This window comes from Heloderma suspectum, chromosome 2 (genome assembly GCF_057233095.1).
Source record: "Heloderma suspectum isolate Gila_16-S chromosome 2, 16-S_ref, whole genome shotgun sequence".
Classification (NCBI taxonomy): domain Eukaryota; kingdom Metazoa; phylum Chordata; class Lepidosauria; order Squamata; family Helodermatidae; genus Heloderma; species Heloderma suspectum.
This window is the reverse complement of record NC_139459.1, coordinates 51,265,507-51,278,723: the sequence shown is the minus strand read 5'-3', so window position 1 is coordinate 51,278,723 and position 13,217 is coordinate 51,265,507. Positions and strand designations below refer to the sequence as shown.

At 44.0% G+C, this 13,217-nt stretch overlaps 1 protein-coding gene across 3 annotated transcripts in view; it reads left to right on the top strand.

Annotated features, from left to right (window-relative positions):
* The first annotated feature begins 2,046 nt into the window (after positions 1-2,046).
* Positions 2,047-13,217, top strand: part of MCCC2 (methylcrotonyl-CoA carboxylase subunit 2) — a 71,075-nt gene continuing 59,904 nt past the window's right edge. The window contains exons 1-3 of one of the 3 annotated variants that reach the window (XM_084833511.1): positions 2,153-2,240; positions 8,779-8,946; positions 12,658-12,724. In XM_084833511.1, coding sequence (XP_084689637.1) covers positions 8,944-8,946; positions 12,658-12,724 — 70 coding nt within the window. In that variant the 5' untranslated portion in view covers positions 2,153-2,240; positions 8,779-8,943. The other 2 variants (XM_084833512.1, XM_084833510.1) reach the window with 2 other exon arrangements.

Here is a 13,217-nt window from a genome sequence, read left to right as displayed (position 1 = left end):
TGATACAACAGTTGCAAGCTGTATCATACATCCAAGATCTCTGATGACTGTGATGACTGTGGACATACGTTCTGCACACACTTTTTGTACTTGCCAATTCCTGTCCATTTTCACCACAAGTTTCTCAATATTTATACAGGTTGATGATGTTTCCTAATTTTGAACCTAGTTCATCTACCAACTACCTCTTTTGAGTGGCCCAATATTGTTTGGGAAGCTGGAATTGGTAGCCTTGTACAAACCCAAAATAATGGACACTTTAGGGATATGCATGGCTTCATGGACATAGAGTTGTACACATCTTATAAATACATGTGGACATAAAAAACTCTTTGATATTTGCTGCCCAATGAAACGTAAGTAGTGGCTTGATCACTATCCTTTCATTTATTCCTCTGCATGGTCGACAGAGAGAGCACCTTAAAGCTTCATTGGCAGCTGTTGTTTACATTTCTCTTTGGTCTCTTTGAAATGCCCATATGGCTGATTACACTGGTCCTATGTCTCCTATGGGTCACAATCTTGCTATTTTTTTTCCTTGACAGAACTCTGAAACCCTTTAATGGGTGCATAATGAATTCAATAGGTGAAGTTTTCCCCATCACTTAATCTCCATGCTAATAGCAATCTGTTTTCAGAGTGCTGGTGCTTATGTAGCCAAAACAGTACCAGCAGGCTTGGGGCAACCCAAAGATTTGCAGAAATATGAAAAATCTTTAGGACACCCCCCCCCCCCGCCCAAGGAATGAGAATGCTCAGTGGCCATGGAAGTTTGGGGGGAAAACCAGAGGGGAGGGGAAAATGGAATGTCCTGTTCTAGAAGATCCAGCATGGTGTAGTGGTTACAGTGTTGGACTGGGGCTAGGGAAACCCTGGATCAAGTCTCCACTTGGACATGGAGCTCACTGGGTAACTTTGGGCCAGTCACTGACTCTCAGCCTAATCTACCTCACAGGCTTGTCGTGAGGATAAATAGAAAGGAGGATCGTGTATGCCGCCTTAGTCTCCCAGGAAGTAAAGGTGGGATATAACTGTAACAAATAAAGAGGCCATGGCTGAAAGTAAGAAGTATCAGCAGACTTGGGGAACTTGAGATTTTAACAAAATACAAAAACGATAGGAAAATAAACACCCTAAGGGGGAGGGGAAACCCCAAAACACCCAATGAGGTGTGTTCAGTGGCCTCTGAATGGGGCAGGAAAGAGGAATGTAATGCCTAAAATCCTGAACTGGGAGCACTCCATACAGCAACATTTTGTTGCAGCTCCAACTAAATCTGTTCTGTTGACTATTTCTTCACAGTTCAGACCATTAACTTAGGAATGCAAGACTGCAAGATGTGATGGCCACTACGTTCGCTGCCTTTTCAAAACACGTCCAAATTCATGGAAGACAAAACCCTTTTACCTCCCCCCCCCCCACTTTCTGCTACAGCAGCTCCTAAAGCTATGTAGCTCTATAAAACCTCCATGTCCAGAGGGAGTCTATCACAGAGTAACAGATGCTGGGGCCGAACAAAGGCAACTCTTCACCATCACGCTCTGCTTGCGAGTGCTCGAGGATGACCCTTGACAGAATCCGAATTACGGGGTATATCATAGACATTGGTCTGATCCAATCTAGTGCCCTTCAGACGTCGGGACTTCAACCCCCAGCTCCGACCAGCATGGCCAAAAGTTTGGAACAGTCGGACTTGTAGTCCAAAACATCTGGAGGGCACGAGGTTGCGGAAGGCTGGCTTGTCCAAGGGCGCAACTCTCTGCCCCTCGTATATCTGTTAAAAAAAAAAAAAAGAGGAGCGTGGCCCAGAGAGAAGGCCTCCGGTACAGGGAGGCAAGAGACTCTTTCCCAAGCGGAACGGAATTCGGACTGGAGGACAAGGGAGGAGAGGAGGGTTGGTTTCCGTTCGCTTCGCTGGTCCTTTTTTAATAGGTCTGAGGTGAAAGGAGGAAGCAGGCGGCGCCTCTAGGGGGAAGGCCTCATCATGTCGCCTAGGCCTCGCTCCCTCTCTCCATTGGCTGTGGCGGGGGGAGTGGCTGTGCGGCCGGTCCCAGGCCCGGGAAGCTGTTCCCCCGGCGCCCCGGCCACCGCCAGCAGTGATGTTGCCGGGCCTGAAATGCCGCCTGTGCTTGCTTTTTCGCTGCCCGCGGGCGGCTGCAGCTGCTCTCGGCCGTGCTTACCATGGGGACAAGGTGGCTACTGTGGGCTCACAGCCTGACGCCTCCTCCTCGCTTTATCAGGTAGGCCGAAGATGAGCGGGAGAGTTCTTTGGTTTCTGTTTTAGTAAAGGAGAAGCGGGAAGGGCGCCCCTCCGCCCGCTCCTGTTTCCCGGGGTGCTTCCTTCAAGTAGCCCGCCCGGCCCCTACGCGGGCTGTCTCGGTACATCCCCCGTCATTCCGCGCCCGACGTGGCGCATTTTGCCGCTCGCCCGAGCTTTTTCACGGCAGTGCCTTCTGCCTCATTTTGTAGGCGCCTTCGTTTCATGCAGGCACAGGCGGGGCTTGTGTGCCTTTTTGGCAGCTGCTTGGCAGGCAGAAGTCCAGGCAGGTAAAGCTTTCCTCGACATGGAGAAGCGCGTCCTTGTTGAATGTCTGTACGGCATATAGCTGTTAAAAGGCACTGGGCAGCGTTGCCGGATTATCAGTTCGGAATCCCTGTTCCAGAACCTAAAAATTCTTGTTTGTTTCGCTCCAGGATTCCTCGAAAACTCCAGCTGCTGCATTCTCTCATGGATGGTATTTCAGCAGCAGCAGCCGAACGGCCATCAGGCAGGGATACTGTAGCTGCAACCTGCATTGAGAAGTGGGTTGGACTAGAACTAGATGATCTCCAAAGTACCTTCCAGTTCTTTGATTCTAGGTCCTAGAATCTGGGAGCACCAAAAGACAGCGTCTTGGTACTTTTCCCATCCTTGCTGCAAGCAGCAGTGATTCCAGAAGTATCTCCTGGGGGATGTCTCCATGAGCAATTTACTCTGAGCTGGCTGCATTTGGAGGTCATTAGGGATATATGGTCATCCAGCAGTCACCCCAGAGCTTATCAGGGAAAAGCCAGATTTCCTGAGACTGCTCAAAGTCCAATTCTTTTCCTTAAGTCTGGTTCTCCCCACTATAGTTGCTGTGTGCCCCAAACCCCACATTTACCTCCCGTATGCTAGCCCTGCCCAGGGGTGTGCCTTCCACCATGACCCTGGTCACACAGGTGTTTCCTGTGTGTTTCCTGTCCCCGCACAAATCAATTAATGCCTGTTCAGAAGTAACTCACATTGTGGTCAGTGAGGCTTGTACCCTGAATGTGCACATCAGCATTTATAGAGATCCCTGTCAATTGAAATAGCAGATTTTAAAGTACTAATTCCCTAAAAGCTGTAAAGTGCTTTCCTGAAGCTGTGGTTCTCTGTTGTTTGGTTTATTGCCATTCGGAAGTAACTACTTCCACCTTCGATCATCCCAATCCTGTGCAGTATCGAAAAAGGGGGCTGGTTTCCCTTCCTTTCCCCTCTGTCTTTCCCCGCACAAACATGTGTGTCTACTCAGAATTAACTCCCATTGTTGTCAACAAGGCTTGTCCCCAAAATGCGCACTCCCGGAGTTACTAGATTCCCATGAATCAGAATAACGCATGTAGGAGCCTTAATGTTGAAGCTTTGATTGATCACACCATTGGCTGATCAGGGCAGAAAGAATATTGTGTTCTTTTAGTGATTGTTCTTTAAGGGAGTAAATAATGCTGAGGGGGGAGGGGGGAGAAGGAGATTGTTCCCAGCATCATCAGTTTCAGGGGAAGGAGCACACTGTGTTCCTTTAGTTATTGTTCTTTAATGGAGTAAATATTGCTGGGGGAGATGAGAGAGAGAGAGAAGGATATTGATTTATGAAGCAACACAGGAGGAAACCTGGGATTTTATCAAAGGTGAAGAGCGGGGCAGGGAGAACCTGGCGGAGGAGCCTGTCTTATTGGTTGAGCTGATCTTGCCTGTCAGATGATGTTCACTCCAACCTCCCCACCCTACCAGGAAGTATGTTCTGTGAAGCAACTTTTATTGGTGCGATACACTTGCTTGTGGAACCCTGTGCAGAGCAAAGCCATTTACTGCTGCTTGCAGCAAGGACGGGAAAAGTACCAAGACACTGTCTTTTGGTGCTCCCAAATTTGAAAAATTTGGGTAAGCCACGATTGGCTTCTTCTGTTGTCATGGAGACACCCCCCTGGTCTCACACCTAGCTTAAAGGGGTGTGGGGTTTTCCTTTTCTTGTTCTTTTGCAAGCAACTCCTCCTCTTTCCCAACAGCATTGCCATAGGGAAACAGCTGGCAATCTGCCTAGATCAAACAAACAAAAACCAGGCACCCAAACTGAACGAATGCAAAAAGGGAATGTATTCTCAAAGGTGCCAAAGGGAAACTTCTTTATTTGAACCCAACATGTTTCAGAGAGAAAAGCTTTTTTGTCAGGAGCAGTTTTATAAAATGCAAAGGCCTTGATGGTATATGGAAGGATAACCACCACCTTTGTAAGGGCTTGATGGTGTGTGACAGATAGCTAAGCTGAATTAGGTAAGCTGACTTAGACCTAGTTCACACAATCATGGCGTTCCAAGCATCCATTGTGGCGGCTTCTTGTTATGTGCAAACCCAGTGAGGGTGGGTTGTTGGGGTAGATGACAAACCACCCAGAACCCGTGGGCTGTTTAAGAGTTGTGGGTAGCTTGTCAACCACCCCAACAACTCACTCTCTTCAGGTTCACATGTAATGAGAAGTTATGACACCCCCCCCCCCGAATATTCAAAATGCTTGGTGCAACAAGAAGCTCCATGGGGAAATTCACCCACGATGATTTCTCACGAACTGGGCCTGTGTCTGTTTTCAGCATTTACATTTTATAAGACTGCCCCTGTGAAAGGGACTTTTGTTTCCAAAACACTTTGAGTTCAAATAAAGAAGTTTCTCTTTGGCACCTTTGAGAATAAATTCTGTTTTTTGTATTTTCTTTAATCCACTTAAGTCAACTTTTCCCAACCTGGCACCCTCCAGATTTGTTTGACTACAGCTCCTATCATCCTCAGGAAGCATGACCATTGGCCACTCTGGCTGAGAGTGATGAGTTGTAGTCCAGTGCGGCATCAGGTTGGGAAGGCTGACCTAAATAAATGATAGAGAAGGAAGTCTTGTGTTGCCATAGGTGGACATGTTATCACAACTGTCCCTTTATTTTAGCGATCCACCTTGTTGAGGGCAACAGTGGATGATAGTAGAGAAAACCAGCTCCTTCCAGCCATAATAAATGCTTACATTTAGTACCCAGAGTTCAGAACCCAACAACAAACTATGGGTTCTGTTTGTGGATTGTTTGTAGTTAACAAACCATGATTTGTTAATGCGGGTGGGTTCACACAACAACCCACGATTCAACAACAACCCATACTCAACCCATAGTCTGGGTTGTCGTGTTGTGTGAACCAGGTCTTATACCCTTGACTGAGATTTGTCAGTGCCGTACAACCCTGAATTCTCATATATGTGTATATGAAAGTACAAAAGGTCTTGTGCCTACTATGGCAGTCTTTGATTCTTGTATGTGTATTAATATTCATGCATAGTTTGGCAGCTGTGGCATTGGAGCCCTGCCTACTCCCCCAGATGTGACTTTTTTTTCCAGAATACCCTAGGGTGTTCAGATCCTGTGAGAATGCTTCAAAGAAAGTAGTATTCCATCCCACATGCTGAGTACCCCATATTTTATTCTGGTACACCAGTTAAAACATCCCACTCAAAGGATATGCAGGTGGTGGAGAGGAAGAACCCTTTAGTATAGGTTTTCAAGTTTCTGTAGTTAGTTTCCTCAGCCACGAAGCTGAGAAAAGGCCATGTTCTCCTTTAGGTTTTAAGGGCTGCTTTGTTGAAAAAAACTGCAAGAAAGGATGATATTCTTACAAAATGATTTGTAGAAATATTTTCCCTGGTCATAGTGAATTGGCATCAGTCCGAAATATGTTTGCCTGCCTTGGTATCAATCCTAAATATGTTTGCTTGGAAGAATTGATTAAGTGGCTCATACTTCCTGGTACATATGCTTAGGACTACAGAATCAAAATAAGCTAGCTTTGGAAGGCTATATGCATACTCCACACAGTAGGGCTTGGCAGCTAATGGCCCAAGGTAATGCCTGGAACAGCACCTGGGCCCCTAGTTGCCAACACAGAGACAAGACCATGCATGGAAGGCTTAATGGCTTCACAATGGGACTTGCTGGAAAGCCATTAGGGGGAATGGGAAGAGGCTTCCTTTCCCTCCTCAAATTTTCTTCCCCTTATAAAATTAGTTGCTGGCTAAGGCTCTACGCTGCACAGGTTCTCACTGTAGTGTTAATTAGTTTTGGGTTTTCTTTTTTATTGTTTATGAAAAAGTTTCAAGTAAGAGATCAAGATAGGCCAGATATATGTAGCTATGCTTAATAAACAAATCTACATGAGTAAATCTGGTATTACATTCGAGGAGTAAGATGGCTCCTGTTAGCTGCTGCACAGGTGCAGCTATTATTTATGAAGGCCATGAGGTGTACACTATGTTTTACCAATATGAACATTGTGAGATCCCTTCCATGAGGTGCTTATACTCTGAGCAAATACAATATAACAAGATACTGTGCAAACTCAAAAGTGCAGCATAAATGATTAGTGTTGCCCATCTTGACCTCTATTGTTTGTTATTCTCTGCAGATTTAACAAGACAGGGTGGAAGATAGTTTCCAAGGCAGGATAGGTAGAAATGTAGTTTGGTGGGACAGAAAGTATATGTTTAATTTTTGAAATCTGAAGATGTAGTTGAGACTGCAGGGACAAAGACAGAACTGGCAGCACATTTCCAGTGACTGTTTTTCTTGTGTGTTAATAATTACACTTCTAGCATTCAATCTCTGCTCCTCTAGTTCCTGTTGTTGTCAAACCAAAGGAAAAAAAAGTTAACAATGGATTCACTTATTTTTTTCCGTGGCCATATAAAGTCAAGATAACACTTGATTCCAGTGTTCTACATGATTCATGAAATACAAAGATTTAGTTTGTATGTTCTTCCAAGCCATGGTTTGGCCATTACATGAGTGAACCTTGGGTTTATACACTCAGATTCCCTTCTTGACACTTGACTTTGGGCAAACCATAGTTTGCCATTACATCTGAACTGACAAACTTATGTGTGCCACCTCAGGCTCCTTGGATATAAATGTCATAAATAAAGCCTTGTAGATCATTAATACCACCAAAGGAGCTTTCGTCCGACTGTTCAAATGCACAATGGACAACAAAATCTTTCCCAATCAACACATCTGTGCTAAGGTGAAAAGCTGTTTTTACTGTTCTTACCCTTGGTACTTGGTAACATTTCAGTTGTCCAAACGATGTCAGGAAGTATGGCATTTAGAATGTTTTCACAGCCGAAACCTTTACCAAGTGCCAAGGGTAATAACAATAAAAACAGATATTAACATTACTACAGATGTGTTGATTGGGGGGGGGGGAAATCTTTTCCATTATGCATATGAACGGTTGGAGGAAAACTCCTTTGGTGGGAGTAGTGATCTACAAGGCTCTGTTAGAGAATGCCTGGTTTGCCCAACCCAACCTTTCAACCCGTGGTTTTCAATTCTGATTTGGAAAGCAGACATTGCAGTTTACCAATTTGGATATAACAGCATACAGTAGTTTGCTAGTTTGAGTGTAGCTGGCGGGAACTGGAACACTACACACAAGGGGGTTTGGACTTGCATTTTTTTAACAGAAGCCCTTGATTCCACATAGCAAACTATTTAAGAAACTGAAGGGAGCATAAAAACTGTTTGTAAAATAACATAGCAGACTGCTGCTTGAAGAAAAAAGAGACAAAAATGCCTCTGGGCTCATCCAAGCCCTTGCATGTTGCTAAAGTAGTTCTTTAGATTCTGATCTTAGAGTATAACATTGAGAGTAACTTTGCAGGGGCAGGGGAGTAAAAGATATTATAGTTGTTGCTTTATAGGGTAAAGTTTTTTTTTCTGATGTTCAGATGTGTAGTCTCAAGGTCAATAAATAGTATTTTTAGTATTGCATGCTACATAGCAGTGTTCCTCATTTAGTACAATTTGGACTGCTCAAGAACAAACGTATATATTCGCACCTAACAAACATAAGCAAAATGGTGACCAGCAGCTTGTAATGTTTGCATTGTAGAAGTCAGGGATGACACACGCTGTCTACTTATTAACTCAGTTTCTTTTTTATCGTATAATTTAAGCAATTGCATGGTTCTGCACATTACATAGTATTCCAAAAAGTACAAAAACGTGGTTCTAAAGTTTTGGGATTATTGTTTGTTTTTTCATATTTGCCTTGTTGCATTTGCAATACAGATTTGGAGAACTCAGGAAAGTGAAAAAATGGAAAGAAAAATTAAAGAGGGATAAATATGCATGCCCTGCCCCCTGGCCAAGATGTTGTAGATGCTAGCAAGACTTTGCTCAAATACTGAGGTATATAGGTTAAATGTTAAGGCTAGTAGAAATTATGGCAGTGGAGGAAACTGTTGACAGAACCACATGTTAACTTGCAAATGCACATTCTGAAATCCATGTTTGCGTATATATTGGAATGAAGGTGGGGGGTTATAATGGAGAATTGGCAGGAGGGAAGGTTGCTTCTCTAGTATGTTTTTTCTTAGCTGGACCTACAAAGCCTGATCTAGGTGGAAAATAACCTTGGGGACATATCCTTCCTGCCTATTGATTCTTATGCATTTGCCTTATGAGGGAAAGACAGGGTTGGAAGGAAGAACATAAGAAGAGCCATGCTGAATCAGACCAAAGTCCTGTCTAGCCCAGCATTCTGTTCTCACAGTGACCAACCAGATTCCTATGGGAAGTCTACAGCAGGTTGTGAATGCAAGAACACCCTCCAGGTCGATTCACTAGCAAATGGTAAACGGAGGTATTTGTTGTTGTTGTTCAGTCGTGTCCGACTCTTTGTGACCCCATGAACCATAGCACGCCAGGCCTTCCTGTCCTGCACTCTCCTGCACTCTCTTCCTGTCCTCTGCTCTCTCGTGGAGCATGCTCAAGTCCATATTCATTGCATCAGTGATGCTATCTAGCCATCTCATCCTCTGCCGTCCCCTTCTCCTTTTGCCTTCAGTCTTTCCCAGCATCAGGGTCTTTTCCAGAGAGTTTTCTCTTCGCATTAGGTGGCCAAAATATTTGAGCTTCAGCTTCAGTATCTGTCCTTTCAATGAGCACTCAGGGTTGATTTCCTTTAGGATGGACTGATTTGACCTCCTTGCATTCCAGGGGACTCGTGAGAGTCTTCTCCAGCACCACAGTTCGAAAGCATCAATTCTTCGGCGCTCAGCCTTCCTTACAGTCCAGCTCTCACAGCCATAAACGGAGGTATACTGCCTCTAATACTGGAGATAATATATACAGCCATCATGACTAGTAGCCATTGATAATCTTATCCTCCATTAATTTGTCTAAAACCATCCCCTTTTAAAGTCGGTGCCCATCATTACATTTTGTGGTACTGAATTCCATACAACTATGCACTGGATGAACAAGTACTTCCTTTTTCAGCCCTGCATCTCTCACCATTCAACTCCATTGGATGATCCTGGCTTCTGGTTTCATGAGAAAGGGAGAAAAACTTCCCCTTCCCAGTGATTTCTTCATTTTCAGTTTATTAATTAGCTCTAGAAATTAATATCTTGTTACCACTATTGGCTTCAGTTCCTGTGACTCCATTCCTGAAAATATCCATTCTGGCACAGTGGGTATCTGCCCTACATCTACTGTAGTGAAGGCAGATGCAGATACCTTCTTTGCAGTCCCTTTATTCGGCTTCTCTGCAATCTCCTTATCCTCCTTTGAACTCCATTGTCATCTAGTGGTCTGCACCTTAGCCAGTTTCCTGCTTTTCATGTATTTAAAGACTTTGTTATTGTTGGTCTTAATGTTATTGGCAATATGCTTCTCAAAATCTTTTTTTTTTTTTTTGCATCCTTTATTATCTGCTTGCATTTTTGTGTGCTCAAATCTGTGTTCCTTTTTATTCTGTCATTTGGGCAAGACTTCAGTTTGTTGAAGGAAGCCTTCTTTTCTCTAATAGCTTCCTTGGCACTCCTTGTTAACCATGCTGGTGACATCTTGGACTTTGTGTTCCTTTTCTGACCTGCAGTGTAGTTTCTAGCTGTGCTTCTATTATTGTGGGTCTGAGTAAACCCCAAGCATTCTGGAGAGATTTGACCGCCTTGGCCTTCCCTTTCAACTTCATTTTTATCAGTTTCTTCTTTGTAAAGAATTTCCCTTTGAAGTCAAATGTGACTTAGTTAGACTTGCTTGCCAAATTTCAAGATACATAGAAATTAAATTTGATAGCATTGTGGTCACTGTTTTTAACTGGTTCAATAACAATCACCAGGACTCAAGGTCCTGGGCACCACTTAGGCTAAACCAGGTCACATCCTTTCTGGTTGGTTCCGTGACTGTTATTGGGTACAGTTGCTTAGGGTATAGAGAAATTTTATCTCTTTGTTGTGACTGCAGTACACATTTATGCAGTCTGTGCGTGGGTAATTGAAGTCACCCATTACTACAACAAATGGAATCCCGTGTTTTCCTTTTAATGTGTGTTTCCTCTTTTACACAAGCATCTCAAAAACTTTCTAAGAATATTCATTTATTTTCCCTTTCAAAGGCTGATGAGGGGAGGGTCTTTTAGTCACATTGACTTTCATTTGCCCATCTCATGGGAGTCCTCACTAGTAGGACTGATTAAAAAAAGTCTTACTCATCCCATTCTTCCGATGTATCATTCTGTAAGAATATTTTAACATTTCTCTAGTTTTCACGTAACATGTAATTTAAACATAAGTAGTTTTTTTTTTTAAGGCTTGACATGTATTAGTGACCGAGACATGTATGGCTTCATTTCTTTCTCTCCCAGGCACTTGCCTCTTGCCGCACCGCCATTTCTGCGACTAAACTGGTGATTTGGGATATTGTGTTAAGCCCACAAAGCCTCATTATTGTTGGTACCGAGGATCATGTAAACCTGAATTGGTTTTACATAAAATATAGAAAAGCTAAAACTTTCTATCATCAAAGCAGATTTCATTGAGTAGTTAAAAGATATCCTAGACCAGTCTTCCCCAGCTTGCTGCTCTCCAGATGTTTTAGACTACAATTCCCATCATTCCTGACTATTAGCCATGATGGCTGGGACTGATGGGAGTTGAAGTTCAAAATATCACAAGTGCACCAGGTTGGGGAAGGCTGACCTAGATCTAGACCTTGATAGATCCTTTGGATACACAGAAGGGCAAGTACACATGCACTTTCCTCTCAGAGCAGTTCCTTGGATTGCATCAGGAACTGTTTTGTAACTCCCCTTTATTTCAAAAGCTGCTTGTCGAGCATCATGCAGGTCTGTTATTGGTGGGAGAATGTGGGGGAGAAAGATGGGAAGCTTGCTTCATAGTTCTCTAGGTTTGTTTTATTAATTTTAAAAAGGTTTCTATACTGCCTGACAGCTAAGCTTCCAGGGCAGTTTAAAAAATAAATGAGAAAACCTGGGAGAATAAACACATATTTGCCTGTCACCAAAAATATAAAAATGTTGGTACCCAGTAGGGCTGTGCAGGGACCCCCCAAACTGACTCAGAAGCCCCTTGGGCTTCCAAGGCAGGCCTGATTTGCTTCGGGCTGATTTGAGGGCCTGAACCCGAAGTGGGATTTGGATGGCTGAATCCTGCTTCAGGGCCCCCCTGATGCCCCTGCGCAAACACCCAGCTCTTTACCTGGGCTGCCACCTCTGGCTGCCTCCACTGTCACCACCACCGCTGTCATTGCCGCCTCTGCCGCCGCCTGAGCCTTGGACGCACGCTGGCTCTTGTTTCAGGGAGTCACCATTTTAAAAAATGGCAAATCCCTGCAGCAAGAGCCAGCGCACATCCAGGGCTTAAGAGCTGGCGGTGGTGATGGCGGCAGCAATGGAGGCAACGGCGACAGCAGCAGCAGCAACGACGATGGTGACTCCTCCTGTGATGGCTCAGGTAAGTCGCTGGAGGCACCAACATGGCTGGGCCGGAATGCCCAAGTGTACCAAAGCACTTTGGAGAGCCCCCAATCCGCTTTAGGTTGCTTCGGGACCTCTGCTTCACCTCGGAAGGGGCCTGAAGCAGCCCACTTTGGCTTGGGGTTCAGGCCTCGGGCTGAAGCAGTGCACAGCCCTAGTACCCAGTGAACCCTGCCGGGGAAGGAATTCCACAGATGGGGTGCCACTACCAAGAAGGCTCACTTTCGGGTCACTACTTACCTTATCTTGGATGGTAATCATCAGAGGCTAACCTGGATGAGACTGATATTTCGTGTGTGTGTGTGTGAGAGAGAGAGAGAGAGAGAACTTTTGAAACTCTAGGATAAAAGACACTAAAGGGAAATTCATAGAAAGAAAATGGAGTTAAAATAATAGATCAGGTCAAATATATTTAATAATCCAGTAACTAGCTTTGAGCAACTTGTTTGGGAAAAGTGGTGTATAAAAGTCATTGTTAAATAATGCATAAAGAAAATGGGGAAATGTTATGTCTGTATTATAAAGTTTAAACATTCCCCTGCTTATTTTTATTCTCTCACCAGGAAAACTATGAACGAATGAAAGCACTAGTGACAGAACTCCAACAGCAATCTGAAAAAATCCAATTAGGTATGTATGTCCTGTTTTTCTCTTATTAGAGCATCTTATATAGGAGCTTGGTTGTGTTTGGCTTTCAGTATTGTGGTTTAAGTGACAGTGTTTAAGGACATAGTAGAGGCAGTAATAGTTAACATTTGTTTAGCATCAGTGTAGAAGTGATCCAGTCCCTGCCTGGAAGCCTTATAAACTCCTAATCAGACATGGATAGAAATTGAGGAGTGATCGGGGTCTTAAAGTGAGAAGTGTGGATAAGCTTGAGAGGATTCTAATGGCAATGCTGGTTTAACATACGAATTCAGGAAGGGCTTTGCTGAGAAAGTGTGTCTTAAGATTGTCAGCAAAGAGTTGTGTAGTTTGTGAGATGCTTTTATGTTAGCACAAAGGCAGGAGTGGGAGGAGACAAAGAGCTATAACAGTAAGTTAATGTGTAGTACAGAGGGAGCAGCTAAAGACCATGTGGGTTCAAATGTTTTCTCTGTGGCGTGGTTGCTACTGAAAGTCA